At 40.7% G+C, this 27907-nt stretch overlaps 1 protein-coding gene and 1 long non-coding RNA gene across 2 annotated transcripts; both read right to left on the bottom strand.

Annotated features, from left to right (window-relative positions):
• Positions 1 to 9171: 9171 nt before the first annotated feature.
• LOC141727070 (uncharacterized) lies at positions 9172 to 14755 on the bottom strand. Its single transcript, XR_012578095.1, has 3 exons — positions 14477 to 14755; positions 13523 to 13598; positions 9172 to 12036 (listed from the first exon to the last, which is right to left on the bottom strand). It is a non-coding gene; the product is annotated as an uncharacterized LOC141727070 (long non-coding RNA).
• A 1067-nt stretch (positions 14756 to 15822) lies between these two features.
• Positions 15823 to 26115, bottom strand: RIOK2 (RIO kinase 2). The gene is made up of 10 exons (XM_074532683.1): positions 25918 to 26115; positions 25289 to 25427; positions 24606 to 24722; positions 23602 to 23777; positions 21978 to 22066; positions 20654 to 20845; positions 20184 to 20276; positions 18692 to 19228; positions 17697 to 17793; positions 15823 to 16121 (listed from the first exon to the last, which is right to left on the bottom strand). The coding sequence occupies exons 1-10, from the start codon at positions 25981 to 25983 to the stop codon at positions 15960 to 15962; spliced, it is 1668 nt and encodes a 555-aa protein (XP_074388784.1). The 5' UTR covers positions 25984 to 26115; the 3' UTR covers positions 15823 to 15959.
• Between the last annotated feature and the right edge of the window lie 1792 nt (positions 26116 to 27907).

The raw sequence follows: 27907 nt of genomic DNA, 5'->3' as shown, positions 1-27907 counted from the left end.
CTGTTCCCAGCCGGAGTAGTTACAAGCATAGGTTTGGTTTCTCCTAATATTTTATACATACGTATATCTATTTCTACAGCATGAATTATCTCTACCATATATAACATTAGCCATACCTTTTGGTTCAAAGCAAGGACATAACAAACAACTGGCATGAAATAAATAGGGCCAGGAAACTTCTCCTTTTTAATGCCTTTATTAAAAGTGATCAGCTCAGGATTGGGCGGCTCGGCAGGGCTGCAGTCCCCATCGCATCTTCCAGGGCGACGCAGCGGAGGAGCTTATGCGCAGCTCCATCCACTAGGGGCAGAGCTGGGGGATCCAGTCCTTGTGGGCGCTTTTAGGGCATGGTGTCCCCGTCGCATCTTGCCCCTCCTTGCCCAGTCGGCTCGATCTCACCGCCGGGGACGACTCCCAAGGTCAGGGCGAGAGGGACTCCGCATCTCTGCAGGCTCAGCACTCGGCTCCTCACGTCCACACATCACTTTAGTCTCTCAACTCTTATTTGGCTCGTTGTTTTTGGGGTTTTCTCTGTGCCTTTGGAGTCGGGGTCCCACAAAGCATGCTGGTCTTGGAGTCACTTTGCATAACCCCCCCCCACCCTCTCAGGTGTCTTCACTATGCTGGGAAAAGAGCACAGCCTCGGGGAAGGGCCATTACCTCGCCCTAGCCAGGGCTTTTACTAATACAAAAGGAGTGATAAGCTACAATGACCCGTGATTACAATAACAAAACACGCAGAGCTTTAGCAGGGACAGTGATCTGGCTGCCTTTTTGTAACTTTTTCTCACAAAAAAATGTTAACCGAATTTTTGTTCATAACATGGCACATAGCAATGTCAGCTCCTTAGGGAGCACCCTGTAGGTAAATGTGCTACACATGTAAAACCAGCAGCAGACAAAAGAAGAGATGCAGAGGCTGGAGCCTTTGATCACCTGAGGATCCACAGGATTCTGGGGGCTCTATTTTTAACATAGCCATTAGTTTTAAGACCAGTAACTTCAAAGCAGAAAAGAGAAAATTCTGCAAAGAGCTCTGCTGCTCTTACAGTCTCTGACACCCTGAAGTGGTGGGTGTTCCTGAGTACCAGTTCCACCTGGAATATGCCATCACACCATTCTTCTGAAGTTTAGAACTAGATCTCCATACAATACTCTTTTTTTGCCTTATTTGCATTGCCAGCCTTGTGCCACAGCTACACTCTTAGGTCTGCAGTTGTGCAAGGCAGAGTCCCAGGCTTGGCTCCAGCAGACAAAGGGAAACCTTGCGGAATTGGCATGCAGACGCTGCATGGGCTGCCTCAGATTTTTGCAAAACCCAGCCAAAAAAGTTATTCAGCCCTCAGATTCCACCTGATTGAGCTGTCTGTGGATATGCAGCAGCATGAGATACATCCCAAAGAGAGTCTTCAAGCATGAGTTGTTTTGAATGCCTATTGACAGGTTTAACTGCAGATCTTGGGTGACACAGGGGGTTGAGATTTGTTTTTGCAAAGCAGGAGAATGGTGGCTCACAGAGAAGAAAATACCTTGTGTCAAATTTAGTGTATTTTTAGTGTTTTACATAAGTGTTCTACATTTTCTGGTAGGGTGGAAATGTTCTTTGTATTGACTTCATAGGAGTTTTTTGTCATGAAGATACTTCTTAGAAAAGTCTTAGAGTATCAGAAGACAAAACAGTCTCTGGGAGGGAGTAAACTCTGAGTCTCACTCAAGGCTAATTTAAAGCAAAGAACATGAAATTCTAAACTCTGCAGAAATGTTTGCATGCCCTAATTTTGTCTCCCCTTTATAGTTTGGCCACAGCTACTCTGAGGTAAAGAATAGATGCCAGTATCTCCTCAACAAGCTGCTAACATGAAGAGATTAATACAGGAACTGGACAATCAGGAAGTGGAGTCCTGGTGCTAGTCGTCTGCTTCAGCCAGCCAGTCTATCAAGGGTAGCTTATTTACTTAAAATTCAGGATTAATACCTGTAAGATTATGTATGCCATTATTGAATTGTAACTTAATTATTTAAGATTATGCTAATTAGTGTCCAAATTTGGTATTAAAGAAGTTCCAGTAACTACTTTTGTTGTTATTGCTTATGCCATATTTCAAGCTGCTTTTTTTCTTGTCTTTTTCAAGGCTTAGGTTTCGTGCATTGAAATAAATTTATCAGCAGACACTGGGGGCACAATAATTCTCCTGTGAAGTTGTGCACATTTTAAGAAGAATATTGTAGGAAATTGAAATACTTTAGGATAAGTCTAAGTTTCTTTTCTCTCCTGTTATAACTATTTGCCTGGAGTGATAGAGGGACTAGAAATTTGCAGAAAAGAACAAGAAATTACCTTGTTTTGGAGGGTTAAAGAGGCAGAAACTCACCCCTGCAACTTCAGCCCCCATTGTAGTGATGCTAAATGTATTTGCTTGTGGCTGTAGGTTTTTCCTATAAAATTGCTACTTCCATTGTGGAAGATAAGAGCATTCAGCAATCTAGTAGTTTCTTTGCTTTAATAATATTGGGAAAATGAATGTTTTACAAAAATGAAACATATCAAGTGTTATGAACAAAAATTAGTTGATTTTTTTCTGTGAGAAAAAAGCTATGACTGTTACTGGACTGCTGCTTGTATTATGGTAATTACGGGTCGTTGTTGTTAATAGTTGTTTTTGTATTAGTAAAAGCCCTGGCTGGGGCGAGGTAATGGCCCTTCCCCGAGACAGTGAAGGGTGGGGACCTTCCCGAACAGTGAGGAGAAGAGACCTGGAGGTGGGGGGGGGGTTATGCAAAGTGACTCCAGGACCAGCATGCTGTGTGGGACTACGGCTCCAGACGTAGTGAGAAGACCCCAAAAACAACGAGCCAAATAAGAATTGAGAGACTGGAGTGATGTCTGGACCTGAGGAGCTGAGTGCTGAGTCTGCAGAGATGCAGAACACCTTCGGAGTCCCTCTCGCCCTGACCACGGGAGTCGTCCCCAGCGCCGAGACAGAGGGGGACGGGGCCGGGGAAAGTAACATCGGATGAAATCACCACGCAGTTAAGGCTCCCAGGAGGACTGGATCCCCGGCTCTGCCCCTAGCAGACACAACTGCACATATCCTCCTCCTCTGAGTCGCCCTGGGAGATGCGATGGGGACTGCAGCCCTGCAGAGCTGCCCAATCCTGAGCTTATAACTTTTAATAAGGCATTAAAAAGGAGAAGAAGTCTCCTGGCCCTGTTTATTTCATCTAGGTTTTGGGCAAGATTGTAACTTAAACATGTTAGTATCTATTTATATGCTATTATCAAGTATTTTTTGAAAAGAGAGTGGAAAATAAGGTATTGTTTACATGAAATATTTATTGAAAGATTTTTGTCCTGGGTGCCATAAATATAACAAAAATGACATGTCTATAGCAATTAACTACTGTGATTACCAAATAGAAGAAACTTTTATTTCTTGCAACTTTTTGTTTTATTTTAATGTAAATTGCTGCTTACTTTATCCTGTGAAAGCACAGATTGTTTGGTCAAAACTGAGCCAAACCTTTGAGTGTCTCAATGCATGTCATTTGAAAATGCTGCCAAGTGAAAAGGGAAGCATTATGTTTTCAAATCTTTTTTTGGTGCTTTTGACACAGATTTTGGTAGTATGCCTAGCTGACTTCATCTCCAGCACCAAATTACCCTGGTGTGTGTCATTGTGAGCCAGAAAATGTTTCTTTTCCAGAAAACATGCAGTTCTCCATACTGGGATCCATCCTGCCCTGTATCTAAGCCACATGCCTGGGTCTGACGTGAGCTGCCACTTGGGACACAGCGCCTCTGTGTGTGTGCCCATTCATAGCCCTGTCGCTGTGTCACTGAGACCCAGCACAGCTGATGGATTATTTTCTTCACCCTTCTTTCATAGCACTTGAAATAAATAGAGCTGGAGATCTTTCTCCTTTTTTAAAGCTTTTATTAAAAATCAGTTTGGGTGGGAAGAACCAAATGGTCGCGCTCACGCCGCCACTGCTCCCAGGAGTGACATGGAGGAGGAGGAAAAGTGCAGCTATGTCCACTGGTATGCAGGCCGAGCTGGAGCTTCCATCCTCATGAGTGCACCAAGAGATTCCCAGTTTTTCAGTATGACAATTGAGGTCCTCTTTCTAGCTGATGTCTTTTTAGGTTAGGGTGAGGGGTAAAAAGGTCTTAGTGGACACTGGATTCTGTTCCTCATGTCTAGACATCACTTCCATCTCTCAATTCCATGTTGGCTCGTTGTTTTTAGGGGTTTTTGTTAGGTTTGGTGAGAGGCTTCTTCATTTGCATGCCAACCCAGATGTCCTCTCCTCTTCACCGTCAGGGTACCATCTTCCAGGAAGCAGTAGGGTGTTACTCAACAAAAAAAAGGGGAATTCCCAAACATCAACAACAGGTAGTTAACAAAAACTATTAACAACCAGTGTAATTACCTGTTAACACCTATGTTGTTAATAGGTGTAATCACCTATTAACAACAGGTGATTACAACAACAAACAGTTAGAACTCCACCCTGGCAGCAACTGGCCCAACCTGTGAACTCTGCAAGCTTTTAAAAAAATGTGCAACTTTTCTACTTATGACAGCACTGACCTGTACTTGCCTGCACCTCTGGGTTACAGGCTGTGCCTACACTGCAGCTGGAAGTCAGTGCTGCTGCAGAGGTCCAGCACTGCAGTTCATCATTTAACCTGACAAGGCTTTAATGGGACGTTTTGCTCCACTTGCACTGAGCATTTCTGAAGTCTTGTGAGTGTCCACGACAGCCTGTGTTCTGCAAAACAGTGAATCTGCATCTCTCTTGTGTACCTGGCGTGGATATTGCTGTTCAGCAAATGCTGGGAGCCCACTGGAGCAGGGCTTGTGATGGTGTTACTGCCTGCCCTGTAGACCTGACCTGCTCACACAGACACACAAACACTGCCTGTGGTGACATGCTGGCTGGGGTGGATGATAAAGTGTGCAAGAGTGCTCTTGTCATGTGCATGCAGAGAAATGGGAAAGATGTGCTGGTGAAGAAGAGGGGATTTGTTCTGGCACATTTGGGTAAGTGTGCTGCTTCAGAAGGTGCTGGAAATCCAGTGCTATTCCTTCAGGATTCCACTCCATCACCACTCCAATGCTGCACAGGTGTTGTAGACAGGTGAACTCCGCATGGGATCTCACTAATCCTTGATCCTGGCTGCTGTAAATCCTCGTGCTGGTATCTAGCAGTGATCAAACAGAATCTCTCTGCTCTTTTTTCTCCACCATCAAGCCAGTGCAGAGAACTGACTCCACCTCAAGAGATTCCACATGATCAACAGGAAACCTGCCTTTGGTTTTTCTGGGAGTTCTGTTCAATGAGGGGATACATCTTAACTGCATCACTTGTCTGAAAAATCAAAATAGGTTTTGAACATCTTGTGTTTTGAAAACATAAACTTTGAGAATCTAAAACTTCTGCAAGTTTCAGCAATACTGTGGAAAATATAATGGGAGGTAAATGAGTATAAACAGAAGGTTATACCTCATTTGCAGAAGGTTTATATCTCATTTGCATAAAGCATTAATCTTTTAAAAAACTTTAAAAAAACTTTTATTGAGAGTTTCTTTTATCAAGTACATATCATTATTGCCAATTACTGCTCCCATCACTTTTTCCCACTCTTGCTCCTCCATCCTCACTAACACCATGGAAGGATAGAGTGGGAAATGTCCTCAAAACAAAAAATGAAAAGACTTGCAATACCTGAAAGCTTTCAAAGGGGACACAGGAAATGGCAGTGCCAGGCAGAGGTCTCTGTGGATCTTTGCTTTCATTGAATCCATGAATAGTTTGGGTTGAAAGGGGATTAAACATCACTCCATCCCCTTGCCATGACAGGGACAGCTTCCACTACCCCAGATTGCTTCAAGCCCTGTCCAGTTTGCACTTGGACACTTCCAAAGATGAAGCAGCCACAGCTTCTCTGGGCACTCTATTCCAGGGCCTCACCACCCTCACAGGGAAGAATTTCTTCCCAATATCCAATTTAACCCTGCCCTCTTCCAGCCTGAAGACATAACCCTTTGTCCAATCACTCCAGACTTTGTCTGAAGTCTCTCTCCAGCTCTCTTGGAGTCCCTGTAGGCTCTGAAAGGGGCTCAAAGGTCTCCCTGAAGCCTTCCCTTCTCCTGGTTGAGTCCCCTAGCTCTCACCATCTGTCTCCATAGCAAAGGAGCTCCATCCTTGGGATCAGACTAACTAAACTAAATCTCATGGCAGAAATCAAGTACTTGATTGTGATGTACCATCAGGCTTCCAGATAGATAAATTGTGTTTAAAATATGTTATTAACAAAAAAATCTGCAATTTTTTTGTTTTGTGAAGAAAAAGGTTGCAAAAACTAGTCAGGCCACTGTTGCTGCTAAAGTGTTACCTGTTTGTTATGATAATTAAAAGTCATTGTTGTTAATGGTTCTTTTTTTGTATCAGTAAAGGCCCCATCAGGGGCTACCTTGATGGCTTTTCTCCTCAGACAGTGAAGAGAAGGAACAGATGTGGGGGCGGGGGGGAAGTGGGTGGGAGAAAGCAAAACAACCTCAGGACCAGCATGCCATGAGAGGCTACTACTCCAAATGTACTGAAAAGACCCCCAAAACAACGAGCCAATATAGAGCTGGGAAATTGGAGTGATGTCTGAACGTGAGGAACAGAGTTCTGAGCCTGCAGAGATGCTGGAGACCTTTGTGGCCCCTCACCCTGAGCACGAAAGTCATCCCGAAACTGGGACCCGGAGAGGGGAGGCTGCAGGGTTCAACAGGGGTCACCACGCTCTAAAGGCTCCCACAAGGACCGGACCCTCCTCCGCTAGTGGACAAAGATGCGCATATCCTCCTCCTCCTCCTCTGAGTCGCCCTGGGGGACACGACAGAGACTGCAGACCCATCCAGCTGCCCAATCTTGAGCTGATCTCTTTTAATAAAGTAGGTACTTTTTAGGATTGTTGGGAATAGCTTTATCATGTAAATACCTGCAGAAGGAGCTTCTTCATTTGCATAGCGAATAAACTAATCTCAGGATCCAGCAAGTACTTGAGATTATGCAAAGTAATACAAATAAATACTGAGGAAATGCCTAAAAAAAGTTGCTCTTTGTGTTTTGCTGTGTCTTCCCCCCTCTTTCTCATGCAGTTGTGAGCATGAGAGCAATGTTAACAACATGGTTTGAAAGCGAACAGGAACTATGAGAAGGGATTTGGACTTGCTGTTTATTATCACAGAATCACAGAATGGGTGGGGTTGGAAGGGACCGGTGGATGTCATCAAGTCCAGCCTCTCTGCTTTAAGCAGAGAGTCCTGTAGAGCACATTACTCAAGGTTGTGTCCAGAGGCTTTTAAAGACCTCCAGTGTGTTGCTAATGTGATTCTTGTGGATGGGGACTATTGTCTTATAAAGTGGAGTGAAATTTTGGTGGCTCCTAGTGTGCTTGTAGCCTGTTCTGTTCTTTCTGGTCAGAAGAGAACTAGTTATTTTCTTTTTTTGGATTATGTTTATGTTGAATAGTATGCATTCTTAGAGAACTCTCCAGGTAAGACACTTTGCATATACACATCTTGTGGAGGTGTATTCTCTCACCACTGCAAACAGAAGATGCTTTTTTACTGTTGTCACTGCTCACTCAACAATGACATCTGGTCGTGATGGAGTCTTCACATACATTTTCTGTAGCTTTACAGGGGCCATGAGCTAACATTTTACTTCAGTCCTTGTGGAGAAATATTAAAAGACAAGTCTGAGCAAAGAGAAGTCCATGGTGGCAGTAGCTGAACAGAAACAAGAAGTCTGCAGCCCCAGGAGCAGGGACACTGAGGCAGCTTGGTGTGCTGCCCTGAGAGAAACAGGAAACAAAGGATGGAGTGGCATGGAGGTGTTGTGGCCATGCTCTGTTTAAAGCAATGCAGTCAAAGGGAGCTAAGCCAAGGAAGGGCCCAACCAGTCACCCAAAGCTGAATTTTGTTTTATTGGCTTGAAAATACAAAAAACTTTTCATATCTGCATATGCTAATAAAGTAAAGACTCTACATGCTTTACATGTGTGAACTAAAATCACTCAGTCTCCATGTAATCATAAAATTACATCAGCTGGAACTTTTTCTTTTCCCCACCCCCAAAGAAAACTATGAATACAGCATAGGAGGGGAGGGCATCAGAGGAGACTTGCCCTGTGTATACTGGAATGGCTGATGGGCTGTACCCAGCTGCTTCTCAATAGGGGTGCTGTGGCATTCACATTTTCTGAAAAATTCCTTCACCCAGGATTTTTCTCCTGGGAAGCTGAGAAGCCTCAGAGAAAAAGGAAAACAAATTCTTACCACATTTGCTTCTCCTCTGTTTTGCCCATGTGGAATGTGTTTGGAGATTGATTATCACAGGTGATTGTTTCATTGGTTTCTGCTGTGAGTGTTTTGACTCAGTGGCCAATGAGTGCCAAGCTGTGTTGGGACTCTGGAAAGACTCACGAGTTTTCATCATTATCTTTTTAGCCTTTTGTAAGTATCCTTTCTGTATTCTTTAGTACAGTATAGCATTCTTTAATATAATATAGTACCATAAAATAATAAATTAGCCTTCTGAGAACATGGAGTCAGATTCATCATTTCTTCCTGCCACGAGGGTCTCCGCAAACATGATAGGGTGCCTGTCAGGTAACTTGTATTCCAAGGGATTCTACTGCTTGTGCTTTCTCATTTCAGTGTATTTATCAAGGATAGTTTATGACCCTTATTCTGTCACAATGATCAGTAAGCAACACTGTTTATGCCTCTGAAACCGGGAATGTGCCCACTCTTGATTGTGCACCTTCTGTGCATCTGTGTTCGTGAGAGTCCTAAGGCAGACATAGAGTGCTGCACTGTTCACTGTAAAATATTATCTGTGAAGGTCTACCAGGGACTCAGACACACTAAGGAGGGGAAGATGTTGACACCTCTGGGCCCAGAACATCTTTGGATAACCTGGAAAGCAAAGAGGTCATCCTTTCCTACATTTTTACGTTACAGTCCCCACTGAGTGCATGTGCTGTAGCTCTTGTGGTAAGTGTTGCCTTCTGATACAAGGCAGATGGCCTGGTTCTGAGGAGATGGCATGGTGACCCACTTTCCAGGGTCGCTCGGGCCAAAGAGCACGCAGACACCAATGTGGCGGACGGTCAAAGGCCATTATTATCTCTTCTCGTGGGGTTTTATAGTCTAAGGGGCTTCTACGTCAGGTGGGGGTCTGTCTTTACCATCTATGGTTAGTAAGGGATGGAAACTTACTGGGTAAATGGAAAATTACTGGCATCTGGTTTAGGGGGCTGCATTCCTATGTTAATTTTCTTATCTAAGGGGGCAGGGGCCCTGTCTTCCCGTAACATCGCGAGATCTTCCGAACGCCTGGCCCTATCTGCCACAGGTAAGAGACATGAAACCAAAGAAGATAAATAAGTAATTCAGATAACAACACCTCACCAGTGTCAGAAGCCCATGATGACTGTTCCACAGACTATGGCTCCAACGTATTAATAACTCCAAGGTAATAACACGTTCAAGGTGTTAATAGTGAAATTGTTCTCTTCCTGATGTAGGCTAGTAGCAGTGCTTCTGTGCAAGCATACCAGGTAGGTGAGAGAGATGCATGATATCTAACATGCACTTTGAGCATTGGGGAATTACTTTTATTAACAAAAATGGCTTTGCAGTGGACATTGACATATTACTGAGGGTTGTTTTGGGTGCTGATTTTGCAGTTATTTACGCAAAGTAGAAGTAAGTTTGGAGAAGGCTGTCACTTCCTACAGGTTTTGCTCCTTGATTCTGCTATTTGTCTCACTGGCTGTTTGACTCTTCCTGCACAAAGTCTGGTGGTAAAATAGGTTTTAATTTTGTTGCTTAAATAAAAATTTTCCAATTGATTATGGTTGTCTCTGTTTCTTAAATTAAAGCCTTACATCTTGTGTTTATTCTTGGGGAGCTGCTTGCTCCAACCTGCTAAAAATCCCTACTATGTGAGAGGGTTATGATCATCAGAAGTGTTTATGGGAATATGCATGGTCATGGATTGGTCTGGAGCAGTGTGTCGCTGAAGAAAAGGTATGTGCTGTTCATTACAGTGCAATTTCAGGACCTACTCTGCCTTCAATTTTTTATGTATTTTACCAGTGTGTGGATGTTGATGATAAAATGTTCTGTCTGTGCCTTTTTCCTTGATCCATTCACCCAAACTTAGTCCAGTTTGTTGAGAAAATGGTGTGGAACTTTAGCCAGTAGTCACCCTGGCTAGATCCCTTAACTGATCCATTTTCCTCCATAATAAACTTAGAAGTTCCTTAACAAGGTCATTCTCTTTACAAATCTTCCACAACAATGTTGATTTTTCTAAAATACCAAATACTTTTTATTATTAGCAGGGCAAAATAAATATGAAAGTGGATTTTTCCTAAAGTCTTAGATGTGAAATAAACTTGCTGATACAAACAGTAAGTCTTCAGAGGTGACATTTTCCTAATAGAACTGAATCAAAGTATTTTTGTCATTGAAGAAAAATTTTTATTTCTAAGCTACACAAATGTAAACATTTGTATTTCCAGTGTTAATGTAAGGGATACTGTGTTCATTTTTTCTAAGCTGTTTTATGCTGTCATTAAAATTTGAAGGGGTATAAAGAAGCAGACAAATGGGATGTAACAGCAAATTCTCTTTTTCTGTGGATCCCTTGTCTTTGAGCACTTCTAGGCAACAGCTGAATCTGGGACTGGAGAAGGGAATGAAATCTCTCCTGAAGGCAGAGTGCTGGTGGTTCCTCAAAAAGATAGTACAATTCTACAAGTTAATTGGGTTTTTTTTTAATACATTTTCTGTAGTTCTGCAATGCTCTTAGAATTCTTTCTCCTGAGATTGTTCTGTTACCTTAAGTGTTCTAGGCATGCCTTTATTAGGATTCACCTTTTTCTCTCACATTTTGAAGATTGTGTCCTGCTTTTCACCTATTCCTCTGGTTTGGCTCCCTCTGCAATTTCTTAGTCTGATGAGCACATTTCCTTATGTCCATGCTCTCATTCTGTATGTCCTGGTTCTCTGTCCTAATTTTGCTTTCTATTTTTTTTTTTGGACAAGGAAAAAGGGTAAAAAACCCAAACAAACAAACCATTGGGTTTTTCTGGAATATACAGTGTATTTGTAGTTTATGTTGTAGGCAGTTATAATGTCCTCTAAATAATAGTTCCAAGATGTTATCTTGATGTATCACAGCACATGTATAATTTAAACTAAATTTTGAAATTAATTCCTGAGGGAATTATATGGTGGATTGGGATATGATTATGTATAATTTGAGTAACATTGATTTCTGCCTTGGAGAGAAGTCGGGGGAAGGGAAACGTGGAAATCGGAACTCAGTGGGAAGAATCTTAGAAAAATTTGGGTTGGGATAGACTTCAGAAGGTCACTTATTAGAATCTTCTCCTTAGAGCAGGATGAGAGACAAGGGCAGGCCAGGTCACTCCAGTCTTTGCCTGGTCTTGTAACCCTCCAAGAATGGAGTCTCCACAACCACTCTGGGCTTTACTGTCATTTTTGTGCAGACACCTCTCTGCAAGAACCTGCCTTCCTGTTGAATTGCTTATGGTTCCTGCATGCCCAGCATTTCATACAACCATCTGTCCACAGATCAACCATCCTTTTCCCCTCCTGTTGGAATTAAACTCTCCACCCAACTTCTGTCAACCGGGATCAGTTTGACACAGAAATATTAGATTTATATTCATATAAGATTTTATATTTCTTTGCAGATTAGTAGTGAGTACCTCAGTCCCAATTTGTCTGTTCAGCATAACTCCTTCCTTAAATTTTTAACTGATTGTTACCCCATGTGACTCTGCTGTATTGCTTTTTTTCTAAAATCTTGCACCAAGATTTCACCAAGCTATAGCAAAACCCTGCATTTATTACTAAAAAAAAAACAATGAAGCAAAAAGCAGGTCCCATACATTCAGGAGCTTTTCCTTTTTTCCATGGAAGACCTTCGTTAATCCAGCTGAAATAAATAGAAATTGTTCCATGAGATATCAATAAAACTGGATTTGTTACAAGTGTCCATGTTAGGTTTTTTCTTTTGCTTCTTTTAGAAGCAACTCCCACCCCTTTTTCTCCCAATACATTCTATACATCTTCCTATATTTTTCTTTTTTTAAATTCTGGAAGTGTAAAGTGTGAGAAGAGACAGAATGAAAGACATCACAGAGTTGCATTTTTAAAATACCAACAAAATCTTAACAGAAAGTACTGAAAAAATATTGCTTGTCATTATTGTGTTGTATTTTAGAAATGGGCTTGTAGCAGAAGTCACTATGGTTTTGGGTCAGTTATAGGTTTGATTTAGACAATGAGCAGAGTAACTTCAGGTAGACGAGTGGCAAAGAAGGGTATTGCAAAAGCATAACACTATTGAGGAATAAAATTATCCCTTTGGGGTGAAATGCCATTAATATTAGTAAGAAAAAAAATACAGACAATTACAGCAGAGGAAAACTACTCCTTTAAAAGTTACTGTTTCAGAAAATGAAACAGAGTTTCATTTTCTGTTTAACTAGTATGTAAGGTATTTCTGTTTAACTAGTGCGAAAATCTGTAGTTTAAAAAACACTTGTAATGCTTTATGTTGTAAAACAATAACATTACGAAAGTTTTCACTAGCTAAGATATGTTAATATAGGTAAGTGAAATTATTCTCAGGCAGACAGAATAACAGAAAGAACAATGAAATCCACTTAATCTTAGAGCCACAATCACACTGTGTTTTTAAAAGGAGATAAAAAAGATAGCTTTACTCTGCTTATGATGTATTATACTCAACTCTAACATGGAAAGGGAACATCTTTTCATACTCATGCCTAAGTATGCCTGTCATATGTGCTCACAGCAGTCAAATAATGAAAGGAATTCTCCACTTTGTGAAGACAAGATTAAATTCTAAATTGCACCATCTGAGAACTAATTTTATGATCATGATCTCCAGCTTTTAATCAGCCAGGATTAAAAAAAAAAAAGTTTTTCAAGAAAGAAAACATGCTACAGCTTCTGATACAATGATACAATTTCAATACTAGAAAGTATCCCTCTCTTCTATTGTTAGCTTTTGTTGTTTTCATGTCTCCTTGGTTTAGCTGGGAGGCCTCCCTTGAACTTTTAATTTACTGTGGATATCGTATTCTACACATATTCAGAAGCCAGGAAACTTTATGGGCTTCAGATTGCGATGTTAGGTACACAATACCTCTGTTAGTATGATATCTGAAAAGTCACATTAAAATATGATCCATCAGTTTAACTAAAATGACATCAAAAAATAACCAGGATTATTCTTTTATATTCTTTCTGTCATTTATGTTACAAGGCATGAAGGGTGAAACAATCTCAAAATATATGAGTTGTTATATTTCAGATGCAAAGAGGAGGGACAACTCAAAAGTCTTGAAGCAGATGAAAGGCAAATTTCTAGGTCATTCAAAAAGGTCACTTACTGTCAATCCTATGAAGAAAACTTCAGATTCAGAGTAACACAGAGCTTGGGGGATGATGCACTCTGGAAATACACACCTGTACAGAAGGAAGAGTGAGGATAACAGGAGCAGGTTCCTCTGTATCTCACCCCAACGTGACAGGATTGCTTGGGAGGGAGTGCAGCACAGAGAGGAAAATGCAGGATACAGGGCTCCATGTTGTGACAGCAGAGAGATGGATGTTTTTTGAAAGGAATTGCTTCTCTGAAGCCAGAGATTTATGGCCATAGAAAAAGACACCTGAAAGATTCCTCCGTAAGATAGTGGATAATTTAAGGTAGTGGTTAAATAACAAAAAAAATCTTCCCTATAAAGAGACATCTAATAAAAGGTCAGCAATTGGCTTTTGAAACCAGTGTTGTGAAGGAGGTATTTCCTTAAATACAGCATGGTTTTCTTTTTATCTTCAATTGAACATGAAAAGTCATAACTGTACTAGGATACCAGGAATATATTTAATATTGATCTAATAATGTAAATATCTATTACAATTAAATCATATAGTAAGAAATAAAGCTATTTTAGAGTTCTGCTAGCACTTCGCTTTCCACTGTATGGAAAGACAAATATGTCATCTATGCCTATCCATCATTTACAACTTCTCACCCTCCCTTCTTTGCATTTAGAACCTCCAGAAACTAGAGATCCCTAGAACACTGCCTCTTTGAGAGGAATTACGGAGCAAACAAGCCTGAGGATGCAAACTTCTGAGCAAGGAAGAAAACAGGGGATTCGCTTGTCAAACATCCCTCCTTAGCCATACAAAGGAGCGAGGGAAGGGAAGATGTATCGGGGGCATGCCCGAAGACCCCCGGTGCGGGCGGCAGCGGGGAAGGGGCTCTGGATGGGAAGATGCCTGGGGGACCCAAAGGGAGGCAGGGGGAGTTTCAGGCTGCCAGCGCGGCTCGTCCCTACCCCTGGAGCGCGTCCCGCTGTCCTCGCCGGCAGAGCCGGTCGGTGCCGCCCGCTCCTCCCGGAGCGCCAGCGGGTGAGGAAGGCGGCTGTGGGCCCGCCAGGCAGCCCAGAGCCACCGCCGCCTCCCCATCCCGCGGCCATCCCGGCGGGAAAAGGCTTCAGCCGCTGCCGCACCCTGGCCGTGGGCAGAGTGAAGGGAACTGGGAGCCGCAGGTGAGAACATCCAGTGACAGTGAGTGTCAGCAAAAATGAGAATTTGCAATTTTCACGATTAACACCCCAAACTGCCAGTTACATCACTTCCTGTTACTTCTTATAAAACAGCAGCAGTGTCTGCTTATGGTTCCTAGGAAGATAAATGTTCTGGTGTTTGTGAAGGGCTCCTGCCATCAAGAATAAGCACTGTGTCTGTAGGGATTGTATCCTAGGGTTTTTTAATGTTTTGGGGTTTCTTGCCTACTGAGTACTGTCCAGGTCATGAATATTAAAAAAATGAATATTAAATATTACATGAATAATAATATTAACATGCATAAAAAAACCACAAAACAACAAACCACCAACCAAACAACTCCAAAACTAATCAGAATGGATACGCAAATGAGACTAAATTCCTGTTGGTCAGCTCTGCCAGTACTGATGATTAAAACAGAAATATTAATGGAATCGTGTTGAGATAGCACTCTGTGCAAATGATAGTGACGTACGAGTGATGAACACTCTGCCAAGCAAAATACTGAAAAAATTCTATACTGCTTTTAGAGATCTCTGTCAGCTGTATTTCATTATTATTTTAAGATTAACTTTTTATATCTACTGTAGCTACTTTTACCTTTAGAATAAAGTAGTTGGATGGCAGTAGGATTTTTTGTCCTTCAGTATTGTTTTGTAGAACAGCACTTCAAAATGTGCTTGTGCCAATAAATATTTTAATGATTTCTACTATTTATGTTTCTAAGCTCCAGCAGACAAGGCGCATTGTGCACTAAATGATTATTTCAGCCAATGGAATCAGCCAATGGAACTGTTACATCTGACTAAGTCCCCAAGTTTTGGAAAAAAAGCTAAAAGAAGGTAATGTCACCTGTCACTAACTTAGCAAAAACTATTTCCATTTTACATTTATGGAAATAATTTTGCATCTACAGTTGAAGAAAAAGGCTTTTTGAGCCTCTGCACAACAAAGACGCCACAACTCAGTTAAGACAAAACACTACTGGAAATTCCTGTCATAATCTTAATCAATACTACTGATATAATGTAAATTAGAATCAACAGTTTTGAAACACAGAAACACAAAACACAAAACCACACAGAAACCAGAAACACAAAACACAACCTCCCAGTCAAAGTCACAGGAATGAGATTTATTAACTCCCAGAAAAACATCTGATTTCCATAGCAGAGATTGCTCCTTTACATAAAAGAATTATTGGTGAATTAGCTGTATACATTCCTCATGTTCCACAGGAGCTTTAATAAATTATCCCCAGAAATTGGCTGCATCCAAGCTTGACTTAATGTTGTGCATATTTTCTCGACGTTGCTTGGTGTAAATATTTGCCTCCCCTTTTTGCAGCCGTTGTTTCAGAGCAGATTTCTGCTGCTTGGTCAGCTGACGCTTTATCTTCTGTTTCACCAGCTCCTACAAAGAAACAGGCAATTTGTCATCAAAACTTCTTTGAATCATTTAGCAGTATGACATGACATGATGTCACAATTTTTTCAGGAGCAGCTCATGATTCATGATTTTCATCTTGACTGTAGAAATGAACAGAGTTCTTTCCTTGTAAGAAAATCATAAAACAGTTCAACTGACTGAAAAAGTAGATCCTCTGCTATAGACAAGGTCTGCACGGAGTGCTGTGTGTGTGCTCTGATAGTCTTTATTATAAAAAATAGAATTTTAAATATATTTCTAATTTTGAAGTTAATCTTCAAGTGTGCTCCCACTGAGATGCTAAAGGACTCACACCTCTCAGTGCAGAACACAGGCCTTACAGAAAAATGTAAAAGCTGATTATACTGCAGATCATTCCATGCCCAGCAGTAATTGTTTGGTTTGTGCTTGTTTCTTTAGCACCCTGGTTATTCTGGAGTTTAAATTACAAAAATATGACTGATTCTAAGGGAAAACAACAACTCTGTAACACAAGTGTGGCTAAGGGAGAAGGGGAATTAGTGATTTATAGCTCCTCCTCCAGGTTTTCCCATTCCAACAAGGTGGAGTAGTTCCATGAAATCTCATCTGTTACTTGCACTGTGGCTCATTCTGAGTTCTGCTCTCCATTGTGATGGCAATATCTGCCCACAACAAAAACAAAGCCATGATTTTGCAGATTGTGGCATGGTCCCAGCTCAAGTTGCCACATTGATGCCAAGTGCACACTTGCGTATTTTTTCTTGGACGAAAAAGAGACATCAAATTATTTTCATCTATTCAATCATGGTGGAGTCAACTCTTGCTGGAAACCTGCTAGAATAAATTCTGCAGGGCAGATACCATTATGACATGTAATCTAATGTAATTTCACCAAATTCTATTGCTGAACTGCAGCACTTGGTGTAAAGACTCATCAGTCTTTCCACCATCACATTCTACATGTGTTCCAAAATTCCTAATACCAAGTAGACGTATCACCTACTGCCTGCTCTGGAGTTGAAGAAAAGCACATTAAATTCTGCTGAAAATGCCCCGATTTATGTAATTTAGAAGGTCAAATTCAAATTGCCAAAGAGATCTCTGTTGATGGCAAGTTCACAGAAATCTTTCAGAAAAGAATCTGAAGAAACCTCTAAAAAGAGAGGTGAGAAAGCCAAAATTAAATCTAGACTCAAGGATCCACATTCAAAAGAAATAATATTAATTGTCGCTAGCAACAAAAATCGATGAACTGATGCTGTTAGTACATTAACATTTATTAATATAAATTAGTTATTGGGAAAATGAGAGTTGTTAGTGTTGATATGGAGCTTCAGTGAGAGACCAAAAATCAAAATATGAAGAAGAGTGCTGGAAAGCACTCCCTGTAAGCAGTTACAGTGGTATCAGTCCTATTTTTCTGTGGGAATGGAGATAGACACTGGAGAGGTAGATGGTAACTGTTTTTAAAGATGATTCATGCCAGAGAAGAATTTCAGAAACAGGGGCTAACAGTTATGCGCAATTTAAGGTGGTCTGAGGGTAAACTAGATGACAACGTAACAAAATAATATTTACCGGAGGAATAGTTGAACAGCTCCCAACACTTCTGATTGATGTGATGCTCCTAGTCCTTGTCCTGTGCCCAGCAATGGGAACAATACACTCCTCATTACTGAAACACAAAAATCAATGTATTATCCCATGAACAAGATAAGCACACCTTTGCTTTTATGAGCACCCTGTTTGAGTCTTCACTTTCTGGGCTACAACTTGAAAACTTGCTACAAAACATGCAAGTTTTAAACATTACATGTTTAAACAACCAGTTTAAACATTAACACTGGTTGTTCAAGACAGGCACTTTGTGAAAGAAGAATTTGTTGCGTAACAGCCATGTAAGTATCAAGCACCAGAAGAGAAACCCCAGGGCACTAAAACACTTCAGATCCTGCAGAATGTTTTGACGGTATTTAACTGAAAAGCAAAAACAAATGAGGAGGAGTATGATCTCTGCATCCATATACATGGTGGGCTGGCAAACTCAAGAAATATAATTTCACACACAAGGGGTTAGTGTGAAGGCAAGCAGGAATTTCTATGTCAGGAAAGGAATTAAAAGCTGAAACAACATACAGTACAATATATTTGAATCAAACACTCCAAACAGCTTGTTCTTGATAACTTCAGCTGAGTGAGTAGCAGAACATTTGGCTTTGACACAAAGTATTTGAATGATGAACTTCGTCAGGGAAGTTATTTAGAAGCAGTATTTTAACATCACAAACTCCTTCATTATCAATATTAGCTGAAATGAAGAAAAAGGGGAAAAAATCCACCACAGAAAATAGGTTGGTCTTTGAAATTCAAAACCTGTTTTCTCATTAGGTAAATACAACAGAGGTGGACAGCCACACCACCAATAGGAAGGGTATTTACTGGTATATTTTCAAAATAAATTTAATTTTTAGTCTTCAGTTTAAACAAGGGCAGCTGAAGAGCAGTCCTTCTTGAGCTACTTTGGGGGGCCAAGGAAAGGGTGAGACTTCTAGACAGTAAATGTGAATCTTTACCTGTACTGACTGAATTCCTCATTTAAAGCTGATGAGTTGACCAGCTCAGGGCATTCCTCTTCATTCTCCTTAGCCTCATGGCACCCTCCTTGACCTGCCTGATCTTCCAGTTCAGCAGCATTTTCAGTTAGTCTTTTGCCCTTAAAAGAAGTAACTGCAGAACTCTCTGCATCCTCACTGGATTTCCAAGGCACAGCTGGCCCTTCGTCTTCTTCCAAGGCTGAACTCAACTCTGCCATATTTAGTCGTTGCGTATTTTCCCTGCTTTTAGCTGTATCAGCCTCCTCCTCACTGCTGCTTGCAGCGCTGTCAGAGGCTCTGCTTTCAGAGAAATCACCCACTTCACATGTGAAGTCTTCACTGCTCTGTTCATTTCTGCCGAAGAAGTTGAGCTCTTTCTCAGCATCCTCTGGAAGTTCTAACATCTCTGTATTGTCATCCTCATCAGAACCTGTGGGGTAAAGCAGTTCACCATCTTCCTGCATCTCCTTTGCATAGCCACTGGCAGCAATCTCTTTATCAAGAGAACATTCTCTCCTGTGGAAAAAGAACGTTTTCTTTTAAGCTAAATTTAATAAGCTAAATTTAATAATACTAATATACTACATTTTGGGCTTAAAATGCTAACTAAGCTAGACTAAAATTACCCACTATTAAGAAAAAAGATACACTGTTGAATCACACAAAATACATGATGGTGTTGAGCTTTAGGTGAAATATTAACTTAGAATGTAATCCAAGAGAAGAAAACTCCTCCAGAAGATGATTGCATCTCCATAACCTGCATTTATAGGGTTTTTTTCAGGAAATTGTTCTACTTTAGCAGCAATAACATTTTGGTTTAAGTTCAAATCATGCTTAAGCAAACAGAATACTAAAGGGTCTGACATACAAAGGCTGATTAAAGTGTAGAAATCCTTAGGAAAAGTGCTCAGAATTAAATAAAACAGTTTTCATTGTAACAGTTTTGGTCTCTTTATACAGTTTCAGTGTAAGTTTCAGTCTTAAAATAAGTGAAAAGTAATTTTACTTTTCAGAAGGAGTCAAAAGACTCTAGGAAATCTGAATGTAATAATCCCTAAGGAGGTAGCCACTCTATTTACAAGCATTTAAAATAATTTTGAAACAGAAACCCAAATTAATCTTCAATATATTAGATTATTTAACTGTTAATTAAAATCAAAGAGTCTGATTCTGCATCACTGTTAAAATGTCCTGGACATTCATCATTTGGATCAAGCTTTCAGGTTGACCTCTCTTCCTCGGTTGCAGGAAGACAAGGCAGCAGAGGATTTTAAAGCACACTTGAAAACCACTTACAGTAACTTTGAGGAAAACACAATAGAAATGAGAAAAATAGAAATGAGTAAAATTATATAGTCAGGCCTATTTTTTTTAGTTTGTCCCACAGGCATCTCTCACAGGAATTCACTTTTCTCAGAATACCAACACTAGTGCCATAAGTAAAACAAATTCATCTGGTCATTTCCACCTGATGTCTTTGAACGTTGGGAAGAGCTCACTCTCATAGTTGAAGCGTTTCTTGAAGAACTCCTTAATACAGTTAACATCTCTGTCAAAATACCTGTAAAAAGTACAGAATTGTACAAACAAAAATTCAGTGAAGTCTACTGCAACAAGAAGCATTTATCCAATGTGGTTTTATTTGAAAATTATTTTCATGAGTGATCTCAAGCCAAAAGGCTAGAAAGGGAAACTGGATACAATTCATTTCTGAGTGTCACTAAACCAAACAATATTATCTCTGAGAAGCAATTAATCACATATTTATTCTGCAGAGACATTCCTACTCATTCTTTGTTTGGAACATTACTTGCGCTGCATCACAACACTTGCAGAAAAAGTCTTCTCTTCAGGAGAAGACTTATGGAAACAAGTCATGGTTTGCTTTCATCAGCATTTGTCAATTCACCTGGAAAACACCTTTGGATCTAAACCTACCATTCAGCATTTGCATGCGATGTTGACATCATCTGAGGGAAATCAATCAAAGTGGCATGGTCGTTATTATCCAAGATGAGATTAAACTCATTGAAATCCCCATGGATCAGACCATGATTGGCAAGTTTTACAATCAGGTCCATTAATTCACTGTAGACCGCAGCTGGATCTTCAATGTGGCGCACCTGGCACCTGAAAAGTTAAGTAAAATTAATAATCTCAACCTTGAAAGACTTCATTTAAAAATACAGATAAAGTATATGAAATACATTTGACAGAATGCCAAAGTAATTCAAATTAAAAGGGCCCTCAGGTCTCTGGTCCAGCATTCTCCTGAAAGAGAGAGACCAGACTGCTCAGGTCTCTGTCTAGTTGGGATAGAAAACTTCTGGGAATGGAGAGAGACAGTGAAACCTTCCCAAGCAACTTGTGCCACTGCCTCTCTGTCCTCAAGAGGAGAAAAAAACCTCCTTAAATCCAGGCTAAACCTCACCTGAACTCACTCACTGTCTCCCACTGAGCACTGCTGTCATAATGCATTATGTAAATAATGGACCAGCAAACTTATATGTTTCTCCTGTTTTAGGTAATGTAATCGTGTCAGTAGGAGCTAAATCTTTTTATGCTGAAATTAAAATGGCGCATAAGAATCTGATTCTTACACAAAATCAGATTTTCTAGATTATGTTAGGAAAAGAAGAAAAATTAAACTTCCACTGCAGACTGCCACAAGGAACTTGAAGTGTTCTGTTTACACAATGGATGTGGAATTATTTAACAAATGAGGGTGGGAAGTCTTTTCCACATTATTCTTCTACTATTTTACTTTGGAATTAATTCCCTTTTGATTAAACTTAAGATCTTGAATCCTATACAAGACAATGGACCTGTTTATTCTGTAACTAGAAACTTTAAATCTCTGGACTACACCTGGGTTATTGTATGAAAAAGACAGGTTTTGGTTTTGAATGCTTTTGCATTCAAATACAAAGCAACCCTTCATCTACAAACCTCAATAATATTCAATGTTTCTAGAGGTTGAAAAGCTCAAGCAAAATAATCTTTCTCAAAGGTGCAAAACCAGATTAGACATGGTAGTCTGTTATAAACAGTGCAGAACTGAGTTACAAACTCACCTGTATTAACAGAGAAAGGATCACAAATTGGAGCTCAGAACCTAAGGGATATTAATACTCTATATACAAAGTAACATATAGAATGTGCAATTTCTCAGTAGAAAACAAGAAAAAACCCTAACCCTGTTACTTTTCCTAAGGTTGCCAGGGTCTCTGTAACACAGAGGATTCAAGCTTTCACTACTTACAAAGGATATCCATCAACAAGTTCCATAACAACTGCATGCCTGTTGTAGTCTATGGGCTTCGGAACAGGAAATTCTCTGTCATGCAAAGCCTGGAAAGAGACAACACAATGAAAAATTAAAATTAAATTGTTAAGGAAACATTACACATATTGACAAACCAACACCTAGGGTAAACTGTACATATCACTGTGATAGCAGCATATATTGCCCAAATCACATGCCTAGGAAGGAAAACAGCCTCACAGCCACTGGACCTCCCACTGCAAAGACAATAAAATTTAGAAGTTTAGACACTGAATGCACTGCCTACAGTTTAATTATCACGCATCTAGAAGAAAATCACAACAAACTGGAGAAATGACACAACCTCACCTGGTACATTAGCCTGTGGAATTAGTAATAGAAATAGGAAATGGGGTGCTTGGAGTTAGAAAAGAATTACACACTAAGCTGCTGCCAATACACTCCTGCCTGATTAGCCAATCTATACTCAGTTGCTGTAAACACAAGTATGTGTTTGTTTGTGCATGTGAACACAAGTAGTAATAATCGGCTTTATACCACACTAAAATTAACCAAAGATAAGTCATAATATTTTGAAGCTCTCCTGTTTGCATTTTCTAGCACAAATTTAGTCATTCATTGGATCTACTCAACTTTTTTATGAGTTTATTCTATTTTTACTCATTTTGTTGTTACCAGTGAACTTTTCTAGAGAGTCCTAAGTTAAAGCAACATAAACACAGTATTTGTTACTTAAGTATTTCTTCTTTACAGCACTCAATTAAACCTCCCCCAGTCCTCTGCTCAGGGAACCTGACCACCACAATAACATTCCTACAAGTTCTGACCACATAAGGTTTTACCAGCTGGACCACCTGGACAGAAGATCTAAATGATGGTGTTAGTTCTTTCTCTCTCTGTGGAGGCCACAGAGACAATTAATCATGGTTCTTTATTTACAGGAACAAGAAAATAATTTCATGTAAATATTACTCTTGAATAACACAAAAGGGAGAAACAAAAACGAGGTTTTTATTAGTAATTAGTTTTCAGCTATCATCTTTCATCACTATAAAATATCTGTGGATTTTTGAAGCAGATAAAAAACCCACAGAATTCAGGATTAGCAATATAATGAAATCTTTTCTCACAGCACAGAACTAAGTGTGCCTTTTTAGATCAAAACACTAGTTTTGATCTGGAAGGTCTCCCTCAACAGCACAGCAACAAGTGAAAGCTTGGTAAAATAAAAAACAGGTTAATTTTAAGAAACGACAACTGCTTCCCAGTTTATGCAATAAATTTTTGAAGGAAAAACTGCAGAACTGGTGATATATAGATTATCTATCCATAAATAACATAATTAATTTGAAATTCTCCCATGATACCTGAATCTGTTCCATGTGATTTCAATGGCAAAGCTTAATTTTGGCATTGGGAAGTGTACAAAGCATGGTGCATTGACACTTTCTGAAATGTATACTTTAAGTCCATGAGGGGAGAGATAAAAATGAAGCATAAATCCTGCCAGTACTGTGAACACAAAGTGATCAAAAGACAGCCTGAGAAGCATCTTCCAGCCTGTCCCACCATTGCTGGCTCTGAGTGAATGACCATCTACCTTCATGTAGGCAAACTCCTTCATTGCTGCTATCCGGGACAGGTACAGCCAGGACATTTTGTGCCTGTGCTTGTGGTAGTCACGTTTGTTTTTCAGGTTGCGAAAGGAGGTTCTCCCCAGCCGGTGCAGTTTCAGTGCAAACTGTTGCTCCTCTTCGTTGGCAACAATGTAAATATCTAGAAAATATGTCACAACACAGATCTAAGAAATTAATCATATCTAACGAGCCAGATGAAAAAGGGCAGTGAAAGATTGTTACCTCACTCCTCACCCTTTCTGACCCACAAGTTTTAGCAAAGGCAGCTAATTATATACAGTGTGTATCAAAAGTTTGAACATGAAGAAATTACTGTTAAAGAGTTCATGGTACTCCAGTAGAAGAAATGCTGATGGGATCTGAAGTATCTTTCAGTGGCCTGGTGCTTTTAACTACATCCTGGAAGAGCTTTTCTTTCCGGAGCAACAGATAGACAAGCCAAGGGACCAGATGTTTAATTTTGTGTTAACAAATACCCTAAACTTAATTTCTAGTATTTGTCCCAAATAATCCCTTTCTCCAACTACAAAAGTCACATTCTATGTCAAACTACATGAACATAGCAGGAACCAAGATAGCATTCCAATAGTTTTGAGCCTATTTTACTTTACTACCTTACCTTTTAAGTGGGATGAAAAAGCTGAAATTATCTTTTTGTTAAATGGTTTGAAACTCTTCACAAAGCACAACACAAGCAGCACCCGCCTGCAAAGTACCTTTTTAAATAATGAACCAAGAAACAAACAAATTGGGCAAAATGCAATTACACTGTTGTAAAAAAATACTCAAATGCAGCCAGAAGCCTCACAGAGTATTTGAACATGCTCTGTTCAAATACATCTCAGTGTTTGACAGATTAACTGACCTGTCTACCCAGAGGAAAACTCCGCTAGCTTCTGGCAAAATATTTGCAGTATTACAGAAGTGTTTGCTTTAAAAAAAATTTAAAACTGTTATTTTACTTTACCTGATTCTTTGCCAACACCCATCTGGTTCCCCACAGAACTGATGACTTGTCGGGAAGAGAAAGTTTTCAGAGCCAGGTAATCATATCCTGCATTAGTTAACCGATAACCCTGGACAGCTGGGTAAAAAGAAAACACATTTCACTCCTTGTTATGCACACATACCATTTAAAATAAATGTCAGTTTAGTCTTGTTTCTTGCAGTAAGCAGCACCCAAGTAATATTTCACCCCTTGGCTCTTACCAGCCCCATTTGACTGAATGGTGAAAACATTTAAATTGGATTGGAGCAATCCCTCAATCCTCAGAAGAACTGGGACAAAAGGGAGAACACAGACATCCCCACTGTGTTTGTAGAGCCAGATCCAACTAAAAAGTTGAAGGGAATAGGGAAAGACCTGCACCACCTGGTCAGATAACAAATACTGCTTCAAGTGATGATTCTTTTTACCTTATTCTGAGCAAAAAAGAAAGTTAACTGTTCATATTTTTTCTGTCTCTTACTTCTCAAGATACAAGCAGACACAGCATCTGGTGCTACACAAACGCACATTTCCAGGCTGAGTCCAAGAGAAGGCAAAGCAAACATGCTGGGCACTCCTACATACCAACCTGTTGGGCAGGTGCCACTGTGAGGGACCGGGGACAAGATAAGAAAGGGAGTCCAACAAAAATTCAAACTTACTTTTAGTTCGTTCGTAAGCCAGAAGTTTGTGCTTCGCCAGCTCTCTCAAAATTTTATTACAGCCACCGTGTTTAAGGCTGGCAATGGAAGCAATTAAGCTAGCAGGAACTATTTCATGGTTCTTCATGCCCATTTCCACCTACAAGAGTAATTAAAAACATATTTTTCAGCACTGTGTTGAAGTACAATGAAGTACAGATCGAGCTCAAGAGTAAAATCTCTCTTCAAATAGGCAATTTTTAAAGACTACAGAGTTTAAGACTTAACTTTCTACGTTTTAAGCCTTAACAAACCTTTCCACTTGCTTCACTGCTCCTTGGCAGCCTAGGTACAACCCACCCGGGGAAGTTCTTCAGTGCCAGCCACGACACGAGCGGCTAATTAGATTTCAGTCCCAGTCACGGGGAGCAGCGAGAAAGAGACGCTGGGACGCTGTCTCACCGTGATGGGTCTGCGATCAGCCGGGCATCCCCGGGGGACTTCCCAAGCATCCCCAAGAACTCCCTGTGTCTCCCGATTCCCCCCAGCCGGGGGGCTGAAGGAGACACCGGCCCGAACCGGGCCCTCCCCACAAGAGGCCAGCACGGAGCCCCAGCGGAGGCACCACAGGCCCGCCCCGGCCCGCTCACCGCGGTCAGCACCCTGAAGTGCTCCCGGGACAGGTACCGCAGCATCACCACGTTCAGCTTCCCCATGGCCGCACCGGCAGAGGTGCAGGGACGGGGAAAAGAGGAAAATAAGGAAAAAGATCACGAAAAGGATGAGGAGAAAGATGCGGCGGACGAGGAGCACGATCACGGGCCGCGCATGCGCAGCAGCGCCTGGCCAGGTCCTGGCAGATGCGCGCGCTGCCGCGCTCCACCGGGTCCTGCCGCGCTCCGCCCGCCACCAAGCCGGGAACCCGACCCGAAACGCAGAGAAACTCAGCTCCGAGCTCGGCGAGACCCCCTTCCGTGCCTCCCTGCCGAGGGGGAGTGTTTTGGGATGCCCGTGCAGCTGCCAGGACCTGTTGCCGTGGAACGCTTCCCGCTTGTCACGTGGTGCGGCGGGACTATGTGGAATGCCCGGGAGCGGCGCGGTCGGTGTGGCTGGGAAAGAGCTGTCTTCTCCGGGGGATAACCCGGTGTTGCTAACCTATTTAAACACAAATCCAGACGTTTTGGCAAGCTAACGTAGCGAAAAGCTCTTTGGTCTTCATTTACACTTCATAGCGAGTATTTCACCAGAAGAAAGTGAAGAAGGTTCGCGTTCCGTCACATAGACCCCTGTGAAAGCAAGTTCTGAATGCCAAAATGTCAACACTTGTTGCAGTTTCCTTCACGTTAACATACTAGAACCTCATCTGGCACATTTCTTGCTCTCCCATGTTTTTTCCTTTTTCCCCCCACTGTTGACGATATAAAAATAAGAAGGCAAGATCATTTTCATTTCTCTCAGCCAGCCATCTGTGTTCAGCTGTGTTATCTTAAAAAAAGAAAAAAAAAACAAACAAAAGCCTTGCAAAGAGCAGAAGACAGCCCCATCACATACTGTGATGCACATACTGTGAACAAAGACCCATTTATTATCTGTGATCTCTGACTCTTACATCTCTTGTAGGCTATATGTTTGCTCAATAAATTTCCACCCTTTATTGTGGTCTGTAAATTTTAGAGACTCTAATTGCTACAGATTAAAGGCAAAGTTAATTTCATCTGTCTGTCTTTGTTTTTATCTAGTGCTAATTCCATGGTCAGTACTCTCAGATGAATCCGTTTCATGGATGCACAACAGGAAACAGGCTGAACTGCATCCTCCAAAGTACTTCGATTTTGGCCCAATTCCTCACCCAGCTGACACAAAACAAACATTACCCTTTTCCAGGCACACCTATCAGCAAATGAAGTCCATTTTTTTCTACTCTTTACTGGTGGTTTTTTTGGTGTTTTTTTTTTGTTTGTTTGTTTGTTTTTCATTTTGTTTTAAGAATCCTTGGCTTTTCTGCCTTGCTCTGATTCTAGACCATGAGCTGAAAAGATCCTGTCAGTGATTCTGGAGCAGATTTTGCCACCTGGTTTGCAGGGGAAGAAAGAAACTTCCAGCTTCAGGAGACAGGGAAATAAAGACTTGGGGCTTGGTGTCCTTGTCCAGCTTTCCATTATGAATTTATGACCTTTGTCTATATTTTCCTTAATAATCTGACTGCCTAAAGAACCAGTTAGTAAATTCTGTGTTCCTCATATTTCACTGTTCCATTTGCCCACAGAAGCAAAAAGAGCCCCAAAGAATCCACAATTGTGTAGATATAAATTATTCTCCAGGGATCTGTCTTTCTCTAAGGGTGCGAAATCTCCAAGAAGAGGAGACCCAATCATTAGAGTCAGAGTTACTGACAGCAGTCTAGAAATAGAAAATGCTATGCGAAATACTTACCGTTTTCTGCTTCAGAATTTCATGAAAATTTGTTATGCTTTCTGTGATTGTGCTTTTGGAAAGATTAAAATATAAACTGCTCTTTCATGTACAAGAATTTCTGTAAGAATTTGTGAAAAAAAACCCCGAACACCAAAAAAGCAAACAGCTAAAAGCAGACAGCTGATCTCCAGAGACAAGAATTAAATGGTTACTTTTTCCTTTATG

The sequence above is a fragment of the Zonotrichia albicollis genome, chromosome Z (genome assembly GCF_047830755.1).
Source record: "Zonotrichia albicollis isolate bZonAlb1 chromosome Z, bZonAlb1.hap1, whole genome shotgun sequence".
NCBI lineage: Eukaryota > Metazoa > Chordata > Aves > Passeriformes > Passerellidae > Zonotrichia > Zonotrichia albicollis.
This window is presented reverse-complemented; position numbering and strand designations above follow the sequence as displayed.